This window comes from Bufo bufo, chromosome 11 (genome assembly GCF_905171765.1).
Source record: "Bufo bufo chromosome 11, aBufBuf1.1, whole genome shotgun sequence".
Taxonomy (NCBI): domain Eukaryota; kingdom Metazoa; phylum Chordata; class Amphibia; order Anura; family Bufonidae; genus Bufo; species Bufo bufo.
In genome coordinates, this window is record NC_053399.1 from 92,745,762 (window position 1) to 92,769,014 (window position 23,253).

The 23,253-nt window shown below is 42.2% G+C and overlaps 1 protein-coding gene across 1 annotated transcript in view; it reads left to right on the top strand.

The window, feature by feature from the left end:
* The window catches only part of KIRREL1 (kirre like nephrin family adhesion molecule 1), a 179,179-nt gene extending 159,580 nt beyond the window's left edge, over window positions 1-19,599 (top strand). The window contains exons 5-15 of the mRNA XM_040411601.1: window positions 1,042-1,192; window positions 3,578-3,683; window positions 4,885-5,033; window positions 8,901-9,028; window positions 10,069-10,195; window positions 11,760-11,860; window positions 13,368-13,566; window positions 14,278-14,385; window positions 14,818-14,957; window positions 15,712-15,786; window positions 17,234-19,599. Of these exons, the coding sequence (XP_040267535.1) occupies window positions 1,042-1,192; window positions 3,578-3,683; window positions 4,885-5,033; window positions 8,901-9,028; window positions 10,069-10,195; window positions 11,760-11,860; window positions 13,368-13,566; window positions 14,278-14,385; window positions 14,818-14,957; window positions 15,712-15,786; window positions 17,234-17,704 (1,755 nt within the window). The 3' untranslated portion in view covers window positions 17,705-19,599. The remainder of the gene's footprint in view (window positions 1-1,041; window positions 1,193-3,577; window positions 3,684-4,884; window positions 5,034-8,900; window positions 9,029-10,068; window positions 10,196-11,759; window positions 11,861-13,367; window positions 13,567-14,277; window positions 14,386-14,817; window positions 14,958-15,711; window positions 15,787-17,233) is intronic.
* The last annotated feature ends 3,654 nt before the right edge of the window (window positions 19,600-23,253 follow it).

Consider the following 23,253-nt stretch of genomic DNA (forward strand, 5'->3'; position numbering starts at 1 on the left):
GGAAGTATCTGTCTTCAGTTCTTCCAAAGATAGACATCTGAGGTGACCAGAGCAGCGCTGATGAAACTTGCAACAATACCTTCTTTATTCGAGAAGAAGCCTTGGCTGTGTCCATCTCCCAGCCGAGGAAACGTCTATCACGCCTTTCTTATCACCGCGGAAAACGAACATTGTAGGCTTATGGGACAGGATTTAATCCAGCCGTTCCCTTCTCGAACATGGAGACCAAATGTTCTCCTCACCCCTGATGGAATCATCGATATAAAAAAAAATGGTCACAGGGAAACAGAGTCAGTCTTCCCCTGAGATGAGCGAATTTCCGCTTATATTATGCGGAGATCTTCTATCGTTGTCATCTTCTGTTGGCATAAACCTTTCGGCATCTATGGGGTCGGTGTGGTAATTAAAATGAATCTGTATCATGTTTCACATTGAGGCAAACAGAAAAACTCCCATAAATAAAAATTGTCAGTGGCCAAGTGGGGACAAAACTCCCTTCGGCCATGGTAGGACTAATAGAAGGGGGTACATCCAGGCAGGTAGTAAAAGTCAAAATAAGGTGGGGGGCCAAATTAGATGTAAATTGTAAAATATCATTTCTGACGCGTTTCGGGAGCTAATCCTTCAAGGAAAACCAATTTCTATTCGTGCGCGAAATGCGTTTGAGAGCAATATTTATATATATATTTTTAAATCTAGAAATAAAGAACATTATTGACATTGCAGATTTTCTACTTTTCATTTTGGTATGTGGAGACAAGAAGTATCAACAGACGGGAGGTGAAGTCTCAGCACTAGATTAAGCTGCTAGATGGATAATGATATATTCTAAATGTATTTTATTCTGTTTTGCTGCTGAAGGGATCACGCCCCCTTGGCTGACGCGTTTCGGGTACACCATTTTTACTCGAGTCTTATTCATATACAAAACGCGTTACAAATTATGGGATTTTGATTAATTGTACCACAGATGGGACTAATAATGCGACAGATTGGAGGGTGTCAAAATACAACTGCGTCATCCTTGATTTCTCTTCACAGATGGTTCTGTCGGATGGAAAACGCGAGACCACAACGAGCTACCTACTGATCGTCCCTACAGACCAAGACATTGGAAGAGTCTTCACCTGTAAGACGTCCAATGACGCCATTCCAACCGGAAAGGAGACCTCCGTCAAGCTGGACGTTCACCGTGAGTCCACCTTCTCTAGTAGTCTGCCCTATGACATATCTGCTATAAGTGCTCCCTGTTCTCCGAACCCCCCCCCCCGACGTACACTATGGCTATACAATCCTGCATTTACATAGATGTATGTCAGCGCAACTGAAGACAATTTACTTAATAGCATTTATCTAATCTAGGCTTATTTTCCATGCACGGCGCCCAGTGCCAAGTGAATTCAGATGAGAGGAGAGGGACAATACATCTCTGTGATGGTGATTTAAGATATCCTCAGCCATTTATCGCTGGCAGGTAGAAAGGACGGGCTGCAATCTGTCTATGGCAGCGCATACGTGATGCACAACTTACACTTATCATATCTGCAAAGGCAGAAAATACAAACAAAATGATTATTGAAGGAAGACAATTGGTTAAATTCATGAGATCCAGAGGTGTCACCCGCCAGCAGCGGCACCAGTTGCTAGGCAGCCATATAAGCTGGTGCTTGTGAAAACAATTCATTGGGGACTCTATAATTAAATGGAAATACTGCTGTTTCCCTTTAAGTGGCAATAACCTGACAACCCCAGTATATGTGAATTAAAGGAGATGTTCACCCTCTAATATTATACTATTTACAGTTAACATACTCAATCTACATGAGAACCGAGTCTGTGTACATACATTACTTATCCTGTACTGATCCTGAGTTACATCCTGTATTATACTCCAGAGCTGCACTCACTATTCTGCTGGTGCAGTCACTGTGTACATACATTACTTATCCTGTACTGATCCTGAGTTACATCCTGTATTATACTCCAGAGCTGCACTCACTATTCTGCTGGTGCAGTCACTGTGTACATACATTACTTATCCTGTACTGATCCTGAGTTACATCCTGGATTATACTCCAGAGCTGCACTCACTATTCTGCTGGTGCAGTCACTGTGTACATACATTACTTATCCTGTACTGATCCTAAGTTACATCCTGTATTATCCTCCAGAGCTGCACTCACTATTCTGCTGGTGCAGTCACTGTGTACATACATTACTTATCCTGTACTGATCCTGAGTTACATCCTGTATTATACTCCAGAGCTGCACTCACTATTCTGCTGGTGCAGTCACTGTGTACATACATTACTTATCCTGTACTGATCCTGAGTTACATCCTGTATTATACTCCAGAGCTGCACTCACTATTCTGCTGGTGCAGTCACTGTGTACATACATTACTTATCCTGTACTGATCCTGAGTTACATCCTGTATTATACTCCAGAGCTGCACTCACTATTCTGCTGGTGCAGTCACTGTGTACATACATTACTTATCCTGTACTGATCCTGAGTTACATCCTGTATTATACTCCAGAGCTGCACTCACTATTCTGCTGGTGGAGTCACCGTGTACATACATTACTTATCCTGTACTGATCCTGAGTTACATCCTGTATTATACTCCAGAGCTGCACTCACTATTCTGCTGGTGCAGTCACTGTGTACATTACATTACCTATTCTGTACTGATCTTGAGTTACATCCTGTATTATACTCCAGAGCTGCACTCACTATTCTGCTGGTGCAGTCACTGTGTACATACATTACTTATCCTGGACTGATCCTGAGTTACATCCTGTATTATACTCCAGAGCTGCACTCACTATTCTGCTGGTGCCGTCACTGTGTACATACATTACTTATCCTGTACTGATCCTGAGTTACATCCTGTATTATACTCCAGAGCTGCACTCACTATTCTGCTGGTGCAGTCACTGTGTACATACATTACTTATCCTGTACTGATCCTGAGTTACATCCTGTATTATACTCCAGAGCTGCACTCACTATTCTGCTGGTGCAGTCACTGTGTACATACATTACTTATCCTGTATTATACTCCAGAGCTGCACTCATTATTTTGCAGTATGCAGAGCTAAGCTCTCCCAGAATTCCCTGCTTGTTCACTGTCTGTGCAGTAATGTTAGGACAATCTAACTGTCCTGTGGCATTATAAAAGCTCAGCGTGGCTGTTGACAAGCTTTGACTGTTCCCCATGACAAACAGCAGAATTTTGAATGCAGCTCTGTAGTTTGATACCTTTTTTAATACATGTTTTGTGTAGATGAATCTGTGGGTCATCATCTCTCTGTCAAATGTTAAATATTCTACTAAACTGTTTTAGGTCAATCTGTATCTAGAAAAGCTGGGTGACAACCAGTAGATCTGCCATGATGACTCCCAAAAGGGGTAGTCACCGAGATTCATTAGAAAATTGAATGGCAGATCTGCCTAGTAATATAGTGATATTAGCAGGGAGCAGATCTGCCTTGTCTGCATGTGGAAAAGCTGGGTGACAATATACATTCTTTACCGTCCTGTATTAACCCTATCATGTCCTTGCTCTTTACAGACCCGCCCACTGTCACTCTGTCCATCCACCCCCAAACAGTGCTAGAGGGTGAACGGGTGCGATTTACCTGCATGGCCACCGCTAACCCAGCCATTAAAGGTTACAGGTCAGTACCATTCTCGCCACCGCCAATCAGATCGCACAGTTGCGCTACGTCTTTAATATCTGGCCATTATTCAGCAAAATTTAATATAACAAAATCTCTAGCGGGCGTTCATTTCCTAATGGCTGAGTCGTGTTTTCTCTGCAGCAGGGACCTGACGGCTAAGCTCTGCCAACCCGCGTCGCTGCCAACAAGGCCGACGCCATATTGAATGAAGTGCAGCGCTGGACACATTTGATTAATTAGAAAAATGAGAAGGCGGCTGATTTACCGACCTCGCCGTCAGCAGGTTTCCTTCCTCGCAAACAGGACCCCACCTTGATTTTTTCACAGTCATGGGATGGCGCTTACCCCCAAAATAAAGGGACCGCTTCCGTGTCAAGCTGTCGTTAAGGACCTGCCGCTCTCTTGACTTGTCCGTTTCCATAATATAATCTTGTTCCTCTGTTATTCCTCCTGGAAACGTATAAAGGAATTGAGCTGTGGTCGTTACCAGTTGGGGATGTGTCTTTATACTGGACTGTGCAGATCCATCCGTACTGCCCAGTCGTGCATTTCCAGGAAGATCAACAGAGGGACAACAGACAGTTCTAAGAGAAGAAGCTCATTGCATGTCGGCAATCGGAGGTTTTGAGGTCTCTTTAGCCTCCTTCTGACCTTCGCCGTGGACTGGGACATCAATCCACCACCCGAGTCCACAGCGGCGACAGGAGGTGTAGCAGAGGCGCGCCCTGGCTGTCCATTAAACACCTTATCTGAGGAATTTAATGCCGTTTTATTTTACGATCCTGTTTACTGCCAACTGCTTCTGTTTTACAACCATGCATATTTAAAGCGAGCGGGTGTATTAATGTTTTATTTATCGCTGCCTTCAAGAGCGCCTATTATCCCGCGTGTTTGTGTAGTGTGGGCCATAAGTGGAGACGGGGGTCCGCGGTGGAGGCGGGGGGGGGGGGGGGGGGGCAGGGGAATCCCGCCAGATCCTGCTCTGAATTACCATTCAAACCTCTTAAAGGGACAAGCTAAGAAAAAAAAAAAGCTAGGACAGAAAATGCACTGCTTGTCTTGCTTGAATATGGGCGTGACCTACTGTTCTGTTCATGAATATAATGCCAGAATGGCAGTCAAGACTGACACTTCCACAGGCTGCAAATCTAACAATGTACAATTCAAGCTGAAAACTATGTGCCTTTCTCTTTCTCAGGTGGGCCAAAGGGGGCGTCATCATCGAAGCGGCCAGGGAAAGTTCGTACGAGACGCAGGTGGATTATACTTTTTTCACGGAGCCGGTCTCGTGTGAAGTGCACAACGAGGTCGGAAGCACGAACGTCAGCACTCTGGTGGATGTGCAGTGTAAGCGATGTAGGACTATACTCCCCAGCACGCCCTGTCAGTCAGGACTGCATGCTGGGACAAATCCATATGACAGCTTACGATTTGGTGTAGACTACGAGGGTGGGTGCAGAGATTTAAGTCGCCCCTGGTGCCTGAGGGACTGTGAAACATATATAAATGGCACATGGTCGGGGCTCGCTTACAGATCTTGCATCTGGCGTCCAGGAGCTTTGAGTTACACCACTGTAGACTACCAATGGTGCATGCACCCATTTTCCCTCTGTCAAACATGCCTGTGCAGAAAGGGTGAAAGCCATAAATCAGAGACAACCACAGGCACTACGGGGCCCCGTAGCAAAACTTTGGAATGAGGCCTTCCACTAATAGCAAATTAAGGGTATTAACTAGACCTTGCCCCTGAGTTGAGCTGGGGCCCCATGGAGTGCTGGCCCCTATAATAGGTGTTATGCCTTTTACCCTGGTAGTAGCGCCCATAGAGACAACATTAAGATCATCATTTGGGGCATCCAAGCCCTGCTCTGGACAAATCAAAACCCACCCCAGAATGTCCACATCAGGGTTTGCATAAGTCCCACCCAATTTGAAGGAGAATTTGTTAGGTTTGTCTTTGGAACAATCCTGCTAAATCCAGGACTGTTGGCCCTGTTTTAAAGTAAATTCAAAGATTCAAGAAAAATAGGCTTACAAAGGCTAAGTGAATAAAAGAAATTTACTAAGTGTGACTAAATATATTAAAGGGGTTTTCCAAGACTATAATACTGATGACCTATCCTCTGGATAAGTTATTAATCTCTGATCGGTGATCAGCTTTTTGAGAAGGCAGCGGCACTCGCCTTCTCGCTTCCCTAGGCCGAGTGATGAAAAATGAATTGGTCACATGGCCTAGGTGCAGCTCAGCCCCATAGTAGGTAATAGAGATGCCTTCTCAAACAGCTGATCGGCAGGGGTCCCGAATGTCTTGCCCCCACTGATCAGATACTTATCCAGAGGATGGGTCATCAGTATTAAAGTCTCGGAAAAACCTTTTAAAACAAACAACACACATACATAGCAAAAAACAATCACTGAGTAGGCTCCTGTTGGATGTCTGGCGGGCACAGTCTCATAACCAACATTCTTGTCGGAGTTCCTAGAAGTGAACAGCCGACGCCTAGTAATGGCGGAATAAAGGAGGAAGAGTCTTCTGACATCTTTCCTTATGGATGTTCCAAAGACGCTAAAGGCTTTGTTTCAGCTACATTAAAGTTTATATCTTTGAGCCCCTCCTCCTCTTAAGGAATGTCCAGTGTGCAGAATGCATGTCTGAGATAATCTCACGGGAATGCGGCCTGTACTCGAACACAGAAGAATGGCTTTGTGTATATCTTAACTAACCATCATTAAAAAGATAAAACAGCATTCAAAGGGTAATAATCAAAGGTAAAATGATATGCAAAACAAATAGCTAAAAAAATATACTTCTAACACAGGCTCCTATAGGATCATTTCTGCCTTGGGCCATCCTATAGGCTCCTTAGAACATTCTTCTAGAGAAAAAGTATTTTTAAAGGGGTTGTCCACTTTACTATTCATGCGCTATCCTCAGGATATTTGAAGAGAAGGCAGTGCTCATATGAGAGCTGCTTTCTCTGCTCTATTTACCCGATCAGCATCCCCATTCACTTCTATGGGACGGCTCTGTAGCATTCACTTGAACAGACAGAGCTGTCCCATAAAAGTTTTCGGGGGAGCCATACTTGTAATTAGGCCTCATGCACACTACCGTTGTTCTGGTCTGCGGACCCATTCACTTCAATGAGGCCGTTGCTCCGTTCCGTGGCCCCGCAAAAAAAATATAACATGTCCTATTCTTGTCCGTTTTGCGGACAAGAATAGGCACTTCTACAATGGGCCGTCCGTTCACAGGCGGCTTCCGTGTTCTGCGGATCCGCAATTTGCGGACCGCAAAAAAACGGAAAGGCTGTGTGCATGTAGGCTTACAGTGCTCACCACCGCAACTGCTGCAGCAGAGGGCAAACAGAGCAGAGAAGAAAGCGTTCGTACGGATCGCTAAGTTAAAGGCAGCGTGTCCGGAGCAGTAAAGATGTAGGTCTGTATACAGTATATGCACTCTGGCTACGGCTCTAATAGACTGACGTAAATCTGGCGGTATAATTAGAACGGTAGAGGGGGCCTCTTTCAGCAGCCTCTATGCGTCAGTCACCCGGCAGCTGCCATTTATAAATCCAGACAATGGCCTCTGCATTTGAATGACAATAAAGGCTCTTCACGGGGACAAGTATCTTATTTGTTTTTCTCACATGGAGGCAATTTTCTACTTATTGCTCAGACATGGAGCACACCATCCTCGTGCATCCCCCACTCCACTGCGCCATATTTGATTCGCTTTTTTTCCCCTTAGATTAACCCTTTCCAAGCCTTAATGCAACAAAACTAGGCTGCAATTAACCCTAAGGCTATAGGGACACTGTGTATAAGGGCTCCTGCACACGAACGTGTGCGCCCGTTGCAGTATTGAGGATCCGCAATAAACGGGTGCCGTTCCGTGGGCATTCCGCATCACGGATGCAGACCCATTCACTTCAACGGGTCCGCAAATCCGGAGATGCGGAATGGTGCAGGACAGAAGCACGGAACGGAACCCTACGGGAGCACTACGGAGTGCTTCAGTGGGGTTTCATCCCGTACTTCCCTTCCGCAAAAAGGTAGAACATGTCCTATCTTTTTGCGGAACGGCCGGATCGCAGACCCATTAAAGTGAAAGGGTCCGCGATCCACTGCGGTTGCCCCACGGACGGTGTTCGTGCATTGCGGCCCACATTTTGCGGGCAGCAGCACGACCACGGGGCGCACACGTTCGTGTGCAGGAGGCCTAAGGCCCCTTTCACACGACCGTATGGCTTTGGCTACATGCACACGTCTGTGGTGTGTTTTGCGGTCCGCAAATCGCATATCCGCAAAACACGGATGGTATCCGTGCGCGTTCCGCAATTTGCGGAACAGCACGGACAGCCTTTACTATAACTGCCTATTCTTGTCCACAAAGCGCGGACAAGAATAGGACGTTATATTTTTTTTACGGGGCAAGGAAACGGAGCAACGGACGCCACACAGAGTGCTGTCCGCATCTTTTGCGGCCCCATTGAAGTGCGGACCAAAGCAACGGCCGTGTGCATGAGGCCTTTTTCAGTATTTTGCGGTCCGTTTTTCACAAATCCGTTGTTTCGTTTTTTGTTTCCGTTGTGTTTCTGTTCCGTTTTTCCATATTGCATATACAGTATACAGTAATACAGAGCAAAGTATAGTTCACATCCTGTGCTTAGGGACCACTTAGCCACGAAAGCTTCATCACCTTCAGTAAGCACAGCCTGCCGTTCTAATGGTTCCCGCCCCTGCTTAGAAAATTGGTGGGGGAGCAAACCTTGGTCGACTTCCTGTGCTCGGAGGCCACTTAGCCACCAAATATTAAATCTAAACAACCCCTTTAAGTCCCCTTTCCCCAGATCAGCACTTTTGTTGGGCAGCCATGCTCTACTGCTGGAGGCCACGGGAAATAGAAAATGCTCCTTAAAAGGGATTTTTTTATATTTTTTTGGAGAACTGATTAACATTAAAAAACTACATTACTGTTCCATTAGAAAAGGCACTTGTTATTCTTTTGAAGACGGAGAGGAAATCCATCTCTCTGGTGATCTGCTTTTGATTTATAAGGTTCTCTCGCTCTAGTACTATGGTTGGGCATGAATAAGTAATGCTCAATACCCCTGACATAGGACGGAGAGTTCTATTTTAAGAGTTTGCCTCACTTTATGTGAACGCCTGGAGATCCCCCCCAACTAACCATGGGAAGCTTCCTCTCAACAGTTGCCCCCAGAATCGTTGTTGACCCCAAGCCTGTAATTACGGACATGGGCTCCGACGTGACCCTGACCTGCATCTGGACGGGAAATCCTCCCCTTACTCTGACGTGGACCAAGAAAGGATCAAATATGGTGAGGAAAGCTCAATTTTACTCAAGTTTCTTTAAGTTTTGAAGTAGTTGGGGTAGAATAAAAAATGCAGCACAGAGTATTTCAAGGGATGACTGTGGTGACCAATCACACAAGCAAGGACAGGGCTACATGAGAACGAAGCAGTATTGTGACATTAGGAGAGGAATGGAGAAGACCTTGGAGATGACTATGTTTCAGGAGAGTGTGCTTATCATATGGTGTGTGGGTGGGAGGGAGGCCTGACCTCTCACTCATGTGGATGATGATAGCGAGACTAGGCTTTTTGGGACAGAGATCATATTATGACTCAATGAAAGACATGGCGAAGATTAAGTCTAGTCCAGAGTTGTGCAGATTTTCAGCAGCACAGAGTTTTTCAGTACTAATCTTGATGGAATCAATGAATAAGAAAAGTCGAAACATTGGATAATGTAAAGCATACGGCTATTTTAAAAGATTCTTCCAAGATTAGAATATTAACATATTAATAACCCATCCTTAAAGGTTTTGTCCCGCAAAAAAGTTTCACCTGGATCTGAAACTTTTGAAACATGTAATTAAAATTATTCAATAAAATGTATCTGTATAGCGCCACCTGCTGTTTCTTCTTTTCACTATTTCTCCGTCTGCCTCACTAAGGTGGTCGCACATGCTCAGTTTAAAATCGGCAACTGTCAACAGCCGAATCTTCTTTTAGAAACTGTGGCAATTACAGGGAAAGCAAAGACAAGACCCTGAGAAGGGACATGCCCCTGAGAAAGGGCACAACCCGAGCTGCCAATCTGACACTAATCTACTAGAGCAATGAATAGGGAGATCTCTGCATCCATGTGAGGTACAGGGCCGGTTCCAACTTAGTTAGAAAGAGATTGTCTTATACTATATGATATCCGGTTTTTAATTATTTTACATCACTCATGGCAGGACTGAGCTTGGTGGCGAGAGTCCTCTCAGTGATCGCCTATCCAAAAGAGTAAGCCATTGACATCCTACTCTTGGAAATACCCTTTACTACAAGAGTCTTGAACTATTCTTGGCAGGTTTTAAGCAACAGTAACCAACTATTTCTGAAGTCTGTGAGCCAGGAAGATGCAGGAAAGTACGTGTGCAAAGCCATCGTACCCCGTATCGGAGTAGGGGAGAGGGAGGTGACACTGTTCGTGAATGGTAAGTACCTTTACCTAGAAAAATAGAATTCTTGCTACGGATACACTGCGTAATAGATACAACATTTTAAATGGAGGTGGCCAAGTCACTAGTAACCAGTCTTAGATTACTTGAGTTCAGTTCAAGGCCATAGTGACATAATGCTGAGGGGCAGTGAACATTTATACTACTCAGACCGCCTTTTTCCATATTTCTTGTGTTCATGAAAAACTGATTTTTGCAAGCATGGAGAACCCCTTTAAGCCCAAAATACATGCAGAGTTCCTGTTTATATGGTTTTTGTGGGTACAAACTTTATTGTTCCAAACTTAGCTTAAATACTCTTTTTGGGGGATTAAACCTCTTCAAAATGTAAATACACCCTAACATCATAGGTCACAGTCCAAACCGCTGAAGCATCACTGCTAGCTTAGTGTGTCTATGCCGGGCTGACGAAAAGGGAAGCCATTAATCCTGCTGAAAAGAAACATCCCAAAATATTCTCCGACTCCGGAGCCCGAGCCCTCCCAGATTGACCTTTCGTGAGAACTAGTGAAGTGAGGACAGAAACCGTCGATGTACGGGAAAATGCAGCATCCATCAGAGTAATATCCACTTCATTTAAACTGGTACAAGCAAATTATACACGGAGATAAAATCAGCAGATTGGACGATAAAACAAAGAAAGATATAAAACAAATAGCGCATATTACGCCTAATGTGGTAGCAAATTTGCCAGGAATGCATTCATTCTCCCTGATGAGATAATGGGCATGCACGTCGCCCTAATCTGTCTCACAAACAGACTTCTGTCTGCCAGAGGAGGGCCTTAAAGGGGGCTTTTCATCAAATCAGCCCTGAATGCTCCAATGCTGATCGAACTAGCAAAAGGGCCTGTAACATAGGTCGAAAAAAGCCAGTTAAGCCTATCATCCTGCAATGTTGATCCAGAAGAAGTCAAAAACCCTCAGTAGAAGCCAATTGTCCTGATCTTAGAGGGGAAAACATTTCCTTAAGGACTCCATTATGGCAATCGGAATAACTACCTTGGTCAATGACTCTTCGCCAAGAAATGTGTCCAGTCCTCATCTGAATTATTTTAGCGAGTTCACCATCACCGTCTCGTTTGGTAGACAACTCCACAGTCTCAATGCTTTTACAGCAAAGAACCCTAGTCTATGCTGGTGTGGAAACCTGTAGATGTAGAAGATCCCCCCTTCTTGCCATTACGGTCCTGGACCATTTATACATAGTCATCTCTCATCAGCCATCTTTTTTTCTCAACAAAATGACCTGAATTTTCATCGTCTTCTTGGGTACTATAGTCCATTCATTCCATTTACTACTTTACTTGCCCATCTTTGAACCCACTCAAGCTCTGCTGCTTTTTCTTGTGCGCTGGTGCCCAAAGTTGTACACAAAACACCTTGTGCGTTCTGACTAATGATGACTATGTTCTCGTCATATGCATCTATTTGCCTTGGCAGCAGCTGCCTGACATTGGTTGCGAAAGTTACGTTTATCTTAATGTGTCTATCAATGAACATGGTCAAAAGCATGAAACCTCTGTCCATCCTTCTTTAAGGTCCTCCGATCATCACCAGCGAGGGAGAACAGTACGCGGTGCGAGGAGGAGTGGGGAAGGTTGAGTGTTTTATTGGAAGCACCCCGCCTCCGGACCGGATTGTGAGTGCATATTTTTGTCATCTTCGTTCTCTTTACTGATGAATGTCCTGGTGGTATTTATTGAGGGTTGATCTTGTGATCCATGGCCAACTATACAGAGAATCAAAGAGTGGTCTAAATGGACAATCATTTAACAAACAGAAATACTTTGAGACTTCATGTGGTTGGTGCTGTAATTGTAGGGGGTCCAGTCATATCCGGGCCCCTGGGCCTGAAATGACATCAGCACTTTATGGTATATGGTGATATATTGAGATAGCCGGATATAGGCATCTGGTAAGTTTGGTTTACCACCACATCTAAAATCTATTTGCTTACGTACTCTCTAGAATACCAATTAATATTAACCGAGCCGCCATATTTTGCTCTTCACTGAAGTAATCTGGAGCAGCAGACCTCGGTAATGCATTTCCAGGTCTGAACTCTACATGATTAAAGTTTTGACCACCCTTGGAGAAAAGGGGATATATTGCAATTATTTCTTTTATGGGCTTTGCTCCGCTGATGAATGATTATTCCAATAATCACATCTTGCCGGAGACAACGACCCTGCACCAGTCTATGCTCTGTAACCTGGAGCGATCTCCTTAGCAATGGCGCCACCTATCTGGCTCTTACAGTACTTCACGCCTCTGCTTTTTTTTTTGCTTTTTTTCATTTTACAATTTAAGAGACAGGCCCATCCAAGATGAATAAATCTACGTGAAGGTTTCAGAAGCCAGAGCCCTAGAATAGATGAAGGCAGTGGCCGAACCCACCTCTCCAGATATATATGTCTTTTTGCATTAATTAAAGTGCAAATCTGTGCTGGATTCACAGCTGCCTCACCACAGAGTCCCGAGGGAGACGCGTTCTCCAAACAGCATCCACTGCGGCTGAAATCATTTTATCACGGCTTACAAAATGAAGTGTTTAGCAGAGGAAGCGACTGAGGAGAATTCATTATAGGCTTTTCAGTGATTTGGATTTTCCAGTTAACTATTACAGATCTGCGGAGGTCTGGAGGGAAATTTCCATGTCTTTCAAGGCTGCTCTGTTAGAGAGGCCATTTAACCTGTGGTTATTGGATTATTAGTAAAGTGTTGTCCCCAAACACCTTATCAGCATTTCCATTAGAAAATGACTATTAATAAATGCCTGTACTTCCAAAAAATTCAGTAACAAAAAGTAAGTTTTGGGCAAAAACTTACAAAATATGTTGGAGATATCAAAAGAAAAAAATATAAAAATGCAAAATATAAAGATGCAAATACACTTAAACTGCGGTGGATATATAAAGGGTTCGTGACTCCCCCACCTCAACCACTTGTCTATTTAGTGCCACTTACAGCTAGCTGCCCTGTTAGTCAAGGTCTGACCCATTTTAGAGTTGTAATAAAAGCTGTGACGTAGTGATCATATGTCCCAAGGGTTTAAATGGCTGTGAAAAAGGATGGAACTCTATATTTAATGGACAAATATTTAGCATTTTTTTTCCTAACTATTACTTTTGTTTTGCACATTTTAGGTCTGGGCCTGGAAGGAGAAAAATTTAGAGACTGGAACTATGGATAGATATACCGTTGAACAGACAAAAACAGACAGTGGCGTACAGTCCACCCTCACTATCAACAAGGTCATAGACATAGACTTTGAGACCAGCTACAACTGTACAGCATGGAACAGCTTTGGCTCGGGAGCAGCCATCATTAAGCTCGTAGAGAAAGGTATGGGTTTAAAGACCTACTATTTCCAATTCTGACTACCATTCCCTCTCCGAGAAGCTGAATGTGGTTTTAGTGTTAAGGTAGGTTCACACAGAGTTTTTAGAGGAAGTTTTGAAGCAGAATTTCCTGCAGATTTTTCAGCTAAAGCAAGAAGTGGATTTGAAAAGAAATCAGAAATATAAAGAAAGGACTTACACTTCTTACTGCTGGATCCACTTTTGGCTTTGGTTGAAAAATCTGCAGGAAATTGTGCCTCAAACCTCCTCCAAAAAGCTTTGTGTGAACCTACCCTAAGAATTGAAAAACTTACTTTTTTTGCCTACTGTTTGAGCCAGAGGACCCATATTCGTGCTTTTCCTTGTTTGTGCATTTATTTCTAATGCAGTTTGTGAGAAGAGATTTGCATTCCTCGAGGACTAGAATGGTTAGTCTTCAATCATGAGAAGGATGGGTGGGGGTCCAAATGGTGGTTAACCACTTTGAAAAAGCATATGCCCAGAGTCACTCTCTTTGGTAGAAGGCACACTATTTATTCACATTTCCTCTACATCCTAACAAGATGGCCTCTGTACTCATTGTTCAACCCTTAAATATTCTAGGCAATAGCTAGAATAGATCCTTAGTTTTGTACTCCACTTAGCTAAATATCCTACAAAAATCTTAAAAATCTACAATCCTTTTAAGGTAATTACAAACCTTTTTTTTTTTCAGAAGTGGTACCAGTAGGGACCATTGCCGGGGCAACTATCGGAGCTGGGATTCTGGTCATCATCTTCTTTGTCTTCTTCATTTTCTTCCTGTATCGACGTCGTAAAGGCAGTGAGTACCAGTGTTAAAGTCTTCTGACAAGTGCATGAGAAGCTAATGGATTTCCCACTGGAGCCAATTAAGAGGCTATGCCATAGTTTGTGATAAGTGATGTATCCAATGACTGCACAGTTGCTCGGGTGCTTGTACGAGAAGAGACAGCACAATAGTTGAATACTGAGATTCCGATGCTGTGTCAGTTCTTGTTGAGATGGTCTTGGCGAGATCATATGTCAAGATGAGAAAGCTGAGAACACCACAAAGCAAATAACCAAAGTTTTAAAACAGGTCAATTCAACTAGAATCAAAAAAGTTTGTTTCCTAAACCAATCATAGATTTAAGTCATCTTAATAGTTTAGGTTTTTGCTAGGACTTATGAGGTTCTATAAGTTTTGAAAGGGTGCCAAGCTTCATTCTTTAAAATAATTGCTATTTCTAACCAGGCCGCAAGGATGTCACACTAAGGAAGCTCGATATCAAAGTAGAGACAGTCAATCGGGAACCTTTAACCATGCACCCTGACAGGGAGGAGGACACATCTAGTGTTTCTACTGCAACGCGTGTCATGAAAGCCATCTATTCGGTAAGAAAAGATCACCCCTACAATTTCATCACTGCAGGTTAACCTATCCTCATATTTTTCATACAGTGACTATGTCCGCTTTGGGTGAGTAGCCTTATAAGCAGGGGATCAGATTTATGCAAATGTGCCCCCAAGTTCAGTTCAGTCTGTGAAGGCCGTCATCTTCGATGCCAATGTCATTACTTAAAACAATAGTTTGCCATGATCTTTCACCAGGTTTGAGCTTCCATTGATCGAATGCAGATTTGTCATTTGGCAGGAATGACTTTTCAATGACAGCACTCAATGAGGCCAAAAAGATCCAGGACAGCAGGCCAACTTTTCGACAGATATCTGCCATGGTTTATTTGTTCACGTCATCAAAAGGCACTTATGATCAGGCAAAAATGGTCTAAATAAGCCTTTTCAGCCATCCATAATTTCTAGTGTATGGCCAGCTTTAGAGGCAACATTCGAAGTTGTTTAAAGATTATTTTAGATTAATGGTAAAGTAAATGATAATGATCAACACTGTTGTGCCTTGGAACCTCTGAGTTTCTAACTACCATGAGCTTGAAAATTTTAGTTTTTATATCTGCTCTTGTGGGTGAAATGACTTCTTTTTAAGGACTAAAAGTATGACCATCCTAGTTGACATCAACATACGTAGCTGTTCAAAGATGTAATGGATGATATATCAAATATTGTTTCAATAATTATGATATTGTCATAAAACCAGTAGAATAACTCTTATTCACATTTTGCTTCTTTTTAGTCTTTTAAGGACGATGTGGACCTGAAGCAAGACCTACGCTGTGACACCATTGACAGGGAAGAGTATGAACTCAAGGTGCGGCATCCATATATTTTCAACCAATACAAATAAATGTATAATCCCAATGTGCCACCTTAAGGATGTCTAGTTACCACCAATCCTAGCACAAGTCTCCGACCTCTGTAGCATTAACAAGATGATGCTGGTGGAAGCTACCTGTGGCATCTTCTAGTCACAAGACTGAATATATCTTGATTTGCACACTATACTAAGCACGAACGATTTGTTTGGCATGCAAGATCATCGAGTGATGTGTAATATTTGTGAACTGTGTAAATTCTTCTGTGTTTAATACCTCCTTCTTTCTCTTCCTCTAACTTCTTCTATACCTTGGAGAGTGAAGCAAACATTACTATACAGTTGCATACTTTTAGGGATTAGACGAGTATTGCAGTTCAATTCCGACTGTGATTTTTAAACTGTTTGACGAAGAAGGTTCGAAATCCCGATTACACTTCTGTGAAGTTAGGGGAGATGGTGGCAACAGATTGTTGCAGGTGTAATGAAGACACTGTTGAATACACGTTATAGGACATTAAGCAATTCTGTCTGGTAAGACATACAAACTTGAAATTTGTCGAAAGTCCAATTATTCTGATGGATCGTTTACTGGAAGTCCTTCACTGAAACATCATGAACATTGTAGGAAGAACTGTGTGCAACTGTGTGGACTGTGCCTTCAGTCAATTGGAGTGGCCTTCACAATTCACATGGATTTACAATCTGGTTCAAATGGACATTATGGACTCTGATTTTTGTGGACTTATCAAACTCTTCGCCTACTTTACATCAGATACGGAGCTCGGTGTACATTTCATCAACATCACGTACCCATCACTGCCAAAAACTTGGGTCTAGTCATCAAAGTCATTCTTAATGAATGTAATCAATTAATGTGAGCTTTGTAAGTCAAGAAAATAAACTAGATTGACCACACATCCAGGCTACTAGGAACAATTTAATATTTAGGCAATAGAACGCATACCAATGGCCCGTCTGTAGCTTTCGCAGACCTTTTTTTTTTTTCATATCCACCCATATTGATGGGTTTCGCTTTCACCTAGATGGATGCATCCTACAAATTAGCTTCATCCAAACTACATTTTAACAAAAAACTTTTTGCGGTATACACTTTGATGAGTAGACTTGGGCATTTTTCATTTTTGTAACTCATCAGCAGGCATCAGCATCAAGCTACCATGATTTATATGCTGAAAGCATTATGTAAATGTCTGTAGTCCAAAGCAATTTTACATATCTTAATAAATGTATGCACCTGTATAGTGACTTTTGCTTCACTGCTTACTTGAGCACACAAGTTTATGAACACCACGTCGCCTAACTCAGGCTAGCTGCCCACTTTTCTTATATTCTTCCTTTCCTTTCAATAATAATCATTTTTCTTACTCTATATTCATGTCCATCATAACCTGCCATTGATCACGCTGCTCTTCTTCCCTAGGATCCAACCAATGGGTATTACAACGTCCGGGCTCACGACGACAGGCCGAACTCCCGAACTGTGTTGTATCCAGATTACCGTAATCCTGGACCAGCACGTTTTGATGCTCGCCCTTCATCTCGCCTCTCTCACTCCAGTGGTTATGCACAACTGAACACTTATAGTCGGGCAGCTACTTCAGATTATAGTACAGACCCAACACCCACAGTAACGCCTGCAACAACAGATACCACCAGTCAACTTTCGTACGATAACTATGAAAAATTTGGGACACATGGGTTTTCACCAAACTCTGGCTACCCAACATATCGACTTGGTTATACTCAGCCACCCACAACAGGTATGGATCGGGGACCATATGATACTTTTGATCCAGTCGGGAAGTTCACTGGCGCCACCCGGTTCTCATACACTTCCCAACATTCCGACTATGGACAGAGATTTCAACAAAGAATGCAGACGCACGTCTAAAGAGTGTAAACTGGTGGGCATAAGAGGAAAAAAAACAGAGATGACACTACGTCACAAAATCTTCTGTAACGTAACATCTAAAGGCAAGAAAAGACTTCAAAAGGAGAAGCAACCTCTTACCATGTCTTCTGATACTCAGGGACCTTAATGTCTTGATCTCAGAAGTCCCCAAGAAAACAATGTTGCCCGACCAGCAAAGCCTTGACACTTTGACATGGAAAAAGATGCCAAACAGAAGGCAGGCCTTTTAGTACCTGATCATTCCTTGAATACCACTGATTTTTTGCCATCTGGTGTATGGCATGACTTTACAAGTCAACTTGGTACCAGTGAAGCTGTTCTTTTCACTTTGATGAGACCCTATACTCTTTTGGGCCACATGTCTGCTTTTCTCACTTTCTTCATTTGCCACCGAAAATCTGGTCTTACCATAGCAGGGTCTTTTTGTAGATATACATTCCAACTTCTAGAAGAAGAGGCAGCATGAGTTACACAGTTATGTAGTTCATATGATATATATGTATGGTCCTATCTGCTTTCATGACAGGCTTTATAATCTCGGCGTGCAGACAGCTATATTTGAATAGCTACTGTTGGAAAGCGATGAAAGAATGAGTCGGACAATCAAAAAAATGGGAATTTTGATTTGTATCTCCACTTATGGAGAACCTTCAGCTATTGTACTGCTTAGTCCAGCTCTTAGAAGGTACTGGTACTCCTTCAGGAGATCGAGATGGTGTAGGGAGTCCAACCAGAAGAGCTAATTTGCTGCTTTCTTTCGACACAATCTATAATTCCTAACAACCTCTGAGCCATTATACATTTTATATATATTTTAATACGATTTCTTTAATTACTGAGCACTTCTAGGTGAAGATTATTCCATCCGTGTGCATATTGTACATGTACTTTACACAAAGTCAACAGCATTCCAGCTTACAAGTATTCGACCCTTCCATCCTTGCTTACATTAATTTCCATTTGTAACTACAGCTTGATCTTTTTGAGTGGCTTCAGTATGCAATAAGTAACAGCCAGTGTGGCATTTGTGAAACTCCAGCACTGCTCTTTGGCTGAGAAAAAAAAATAATACTCAGGGATGAATGGTCCAATATTTTGCTAAAATGGGTGGTCGCTTGTACAAAGCAGTATTAGGTCTCATGGTTCAAGTGGTACATGAAAATCCAAAAGATTGCTTAATAGATATGGTCATTAGTAATGGAGGCCACTCATATGGGAGTAAGATACTGAAGTCAAACAAGCAAAGTTAGGTCATATACAGGTTGTGGGCCATATTTCATATTTATGACATATGTTACACAACAGTGAAAAACAGACTACAAAACCAATCTTTCATAGTCAGAATCGCACAAGGGTCAAATACATCATAGCTGAATTTAGATCCACAGGTAAAAAAATTCATCTGTACACGTTGGTGCTTGGTCCAAGTCTTGTAATGGTAAAGCAATACTTTCAAACGGAATAAAAGAAACCCGTTTTACGGCTTGGCCGAGTGTGAAAAATGTGAGAGGGGAATAAGACTCCCTTAGAAATCAAACATGCCTAACCCTTATTTTCCCGAACACTTGCCACTGGGGGACAAGCCACCCAGAACGGACAAGTTCGGCCAACATTCCTCTAATGTATAATATGGCCACCTTAAGACATGGAGGTGAAATAATGCTTATATCGTTTTTAATCGATTTCCAATCATTTCAAAATGTTGTCTTAAAGTACTTAGCCCTTGCTTGCTTCTTTAGGTTACACCTAATGTTTACCAGGCAAATGAGGGCATTCTTCTTGGTATTCGATATGGTTTTTACCATTTTTTTTCTTCCTGTGCCTTGACACATTATTGTTAAGGGTTGGTATTTTTTAGAAAAAAAAAAAAGTTTAAAAAAGGAACAAAAAAACAAACAAACCCACCTGTATTTGCTAAGACCTGTAAATGCATGGTACTTCATATTTATTCATAATCATTATGTCTGTGAAAGATCTCAATCATCCAGATCATGGTCTGTCAGCAGTAATAAGTCAGAGCAACTGGACTTGTTACAATTTAAGATGTTTCACTTGCTATTCCAACTGGCTTTCTCAATTATAAATCTCCGGCATTAAATACTGGTGGCTCATGCTTCAGAGCATAATCTGTTCATCATAATCAACATATAGTCAAAAATCTCATGAAGGTAAGATGTTGTAACTGAAGCTATTCGGTGGGATTAAACTGCCTCGGGAGAGATGCGGTTACAATGCTGTTCTAACTCCTCTCGAGGCAGTTATATCACACCTCACATAGCTTCAGCCATGCAGATTGCAATCAACATCTTACCTCAAGGAGATCCTTGACCTTATGTTGATTATGATAAACATGTTGATTATGCTGACTGAAGCGTGGGTCACCAGTATTTAAAGCTGTAAGAGTCATTCTTACTGACCTATTACTACTGACAATCATTATAAGAAAGCAGTATGAGTCAGTGTTTTATACGGCGTTATCCCTTCCCCGCATTTATATCTAAAACACAATTACATAATTATACAATTATAAAAAAAATAATCAAGAATAATAAATTGGCCTTTCTAAAATAAATATCAACAGGCAGCACTTGCATTGAGCATAGAGTTAAAGGGGTTGTCTGGGTTCAAAGCTGAACCCCAACATACCCATATTTTCACCCAGGCAGCCCCTGATTTCATGCTCCGATGCTCTCCCTTGCCCTGCGCAGGATAGCGCAGGGCAAGGGCTTTTTTTATTTACAATAACACACTGCTGGGCGGAGGCTCCCGCCCAGTAGTGTGTTCGGTGACGTCACCGGCTCTGATAGGCTGGCTTTACCGCTGCCCTAGCCGTTTTACGACGTCACCGGGTGGAAGCCTCTGCCTGGCAGCCCTAAGAAGAGCTCGGTACGTCACCGGATCTCCTGAAAATGCTTTTGCCCTGCGCGATTCAGCGCAGGGCAAAGGAGAGCATAAGCTCCTATGCTCTTGTCAGGCAGGGGGGGCTGTCTGGGTGAAAATATGAATATGTCTGGGTTCATCTCTGAACCTGGACAACCCCTTTAAAGGGACTTATCAATGACCTCAACAAAACAGTGGGTAACTTAATGATTGGGTACGGTGACAATGGGCTGAAATTTCCTTTCAATAATTTTTTTTAAAATACCAGTATTTTATGGTACAGTTACATAAAATGATGCTGCTTTAGCCTTTACAAAACCTCTGTGTACATTACTATTACCTTTTATGTTTTGCCAAAGCAACCCAAGATACATTGCTTAACCAATGCAAATTTACAAATTTACACCATTTACAAATGTATGCAAAATTTAATTTTCACTTAAACGTTTGTTAATCCCCCCCAACATTTATTCTTGGAAATGGTTAAGTATCTATGTATCGATTTCTTAAAAAAAACTGTATATATAATTTTTTTTTTTTTTTACAATTTCAACCAAATGTATCTTTTGTACGAAATCTGTTCTTTTTGCAAACAGATCCTCGTAGGCAATCATTTTTGTACAGTACGTGTGTAAATATACATATATATTTTTTATATATCTTGTAAAAGCGAGAAGCATACACGAGTGACATTATCAGTATTATATTTTATTATTTTCTTCTTTTTATCCGCACACTTGTTGACGTTTCTTGAGATACTTCTTTGTCAAGAAGATTTTTTTTTTTCCTTTTCATTTGCTGTATTGAGATACGTTTTCTCCATTACTCCGACGTAATTCAATTTAAGACAATACAATCTCATTTCGATATAACTGTGTCACTAGTTGTTCTGATATTTTATCATTTTCGTCTTGAACATCTTTGGGATATTTAAAGGGAAAGCCACAAATAATGTACAGAATTATATACAGTAAAATTCCTTTACTTTGGCTCCATTCGATTCCATGACAACACTGGACTTAACAAAAAAAACACCTTTTATATGTCATAGCGACAAATAAAAATTCTCTACATATGTGAGTGGTTACCTTGAGTAAAGAAACCCGGACGTGTCCCTCCAAGTAATACATGGTGTATGTGAGATCTGTGTGTCAAGGATGCTGCTGCCTTCTCTAGCTCTCATATACCAGCTTCATACTTAGACACATTTTTCCTTCTATAGCTCGTGAGGAAAGTCTTACTCCTTGCGGAGGAGTGTGCGATTCTCCTCTATACCCCTGCAGGGTGGGTGCTCTTTTTTTCTCTATATATTTTGCACACAATCTAAATGACTGCCAACTTGTGTGTTCTTTCCACCCTCCTCACACTCTCATCTGCCATATACAACCTCCCTTTCCTCCCTGCTGCTATCTCTATCACTAAGAGAAGGGAGGGGGAGAGTAGAGAGGGTTCTCAAAAACAGGAGCAGAGCATTTGTTGTTTCATTGGGCAGCAATCCCACTGGATGATCTTCCTATTTAAGAGTTTTTTTTTAAATATCCTGTTACACAAATAAAGGAATTTTACTGTACATATATTCACAATAAGGTGATCTGCATTGTATTATTATTGCAATTTCTAGTGGGAGAAAAATAAAAATGTGTTAAAGAAAAACCAGTACGTCACACAATACAAGCACCTCCCCCCTATGGTAATCACCTATGTAACACTCTGATGCTCTGATTAATAATAAAAGATTGCTACACGCAATGTTTTTTATCTTCTCCAAAGCCCTCCCATGCTTATTCGCCATTATCTTTTGCAGGGGAAGCAGTGTGGATGAGTCAGGGAGGGCACTGGGCCACAATATTAGGGACTGGAGGGAGTTGTTCCATTATAAAGGCAGAAGGTCTCACCTTTCTTCAGAATGGAGAAGTGAAGACTGCCCCGTGCATGCCATATTTGCTTTTTTTATTCACTGGCAAGCGCAGTCACCTCTCCATTCTCTTAGCGATATATGCCATCAATGTCCCAGATGTGAATACCCCTTTAAAAAGGATGTCCAGCTGGATAGAATTTTTAAATAAGGGAAAGAATGGGTTGAAAAGAAAAATACTTCTTGGTTCCGGCATGATACGCAGGAAATAGTAATGGGGGCTGGGTGAACATAGGAATCACACTGAACTCCACACTAAACACAGGGGGGAAGGGAAAGGGTAAATGGGCCTGAAAACTAGGGAAGGAACAGGTCACCTCCTAGACAACCCTAATCCAGGCCCTAACTACCTATCAATATGAATAGACCTTGAAGGTAGGAATATTCATAAGCAGGATACCTAGGCCCTTACATCCCTATAAGGCCCTGGAATAAGGTTAGGACCAGAGACAACCCATTCCTCCCCAGATGGACGAATGGAAGTCTCTATCTCAGGCCCAGATACAAACATCAGGGAATAAAACAAACACAAAACAATAAGAACACAGAAGACTTATCTGAAAGTAGAAAACTGGCAACCCGTACATACTAAATGGTAAAACTGACATGGAAAAGGATCAAGGAATTATAATAAACAGCAAACTAAGCTGTAAAAACCAGTGTCAGGCAGCTGCTGCCAAGGCCAATAAGATAATGGGTTGCATCAGAAGGGGCATAGATGCCCGTGATAAGA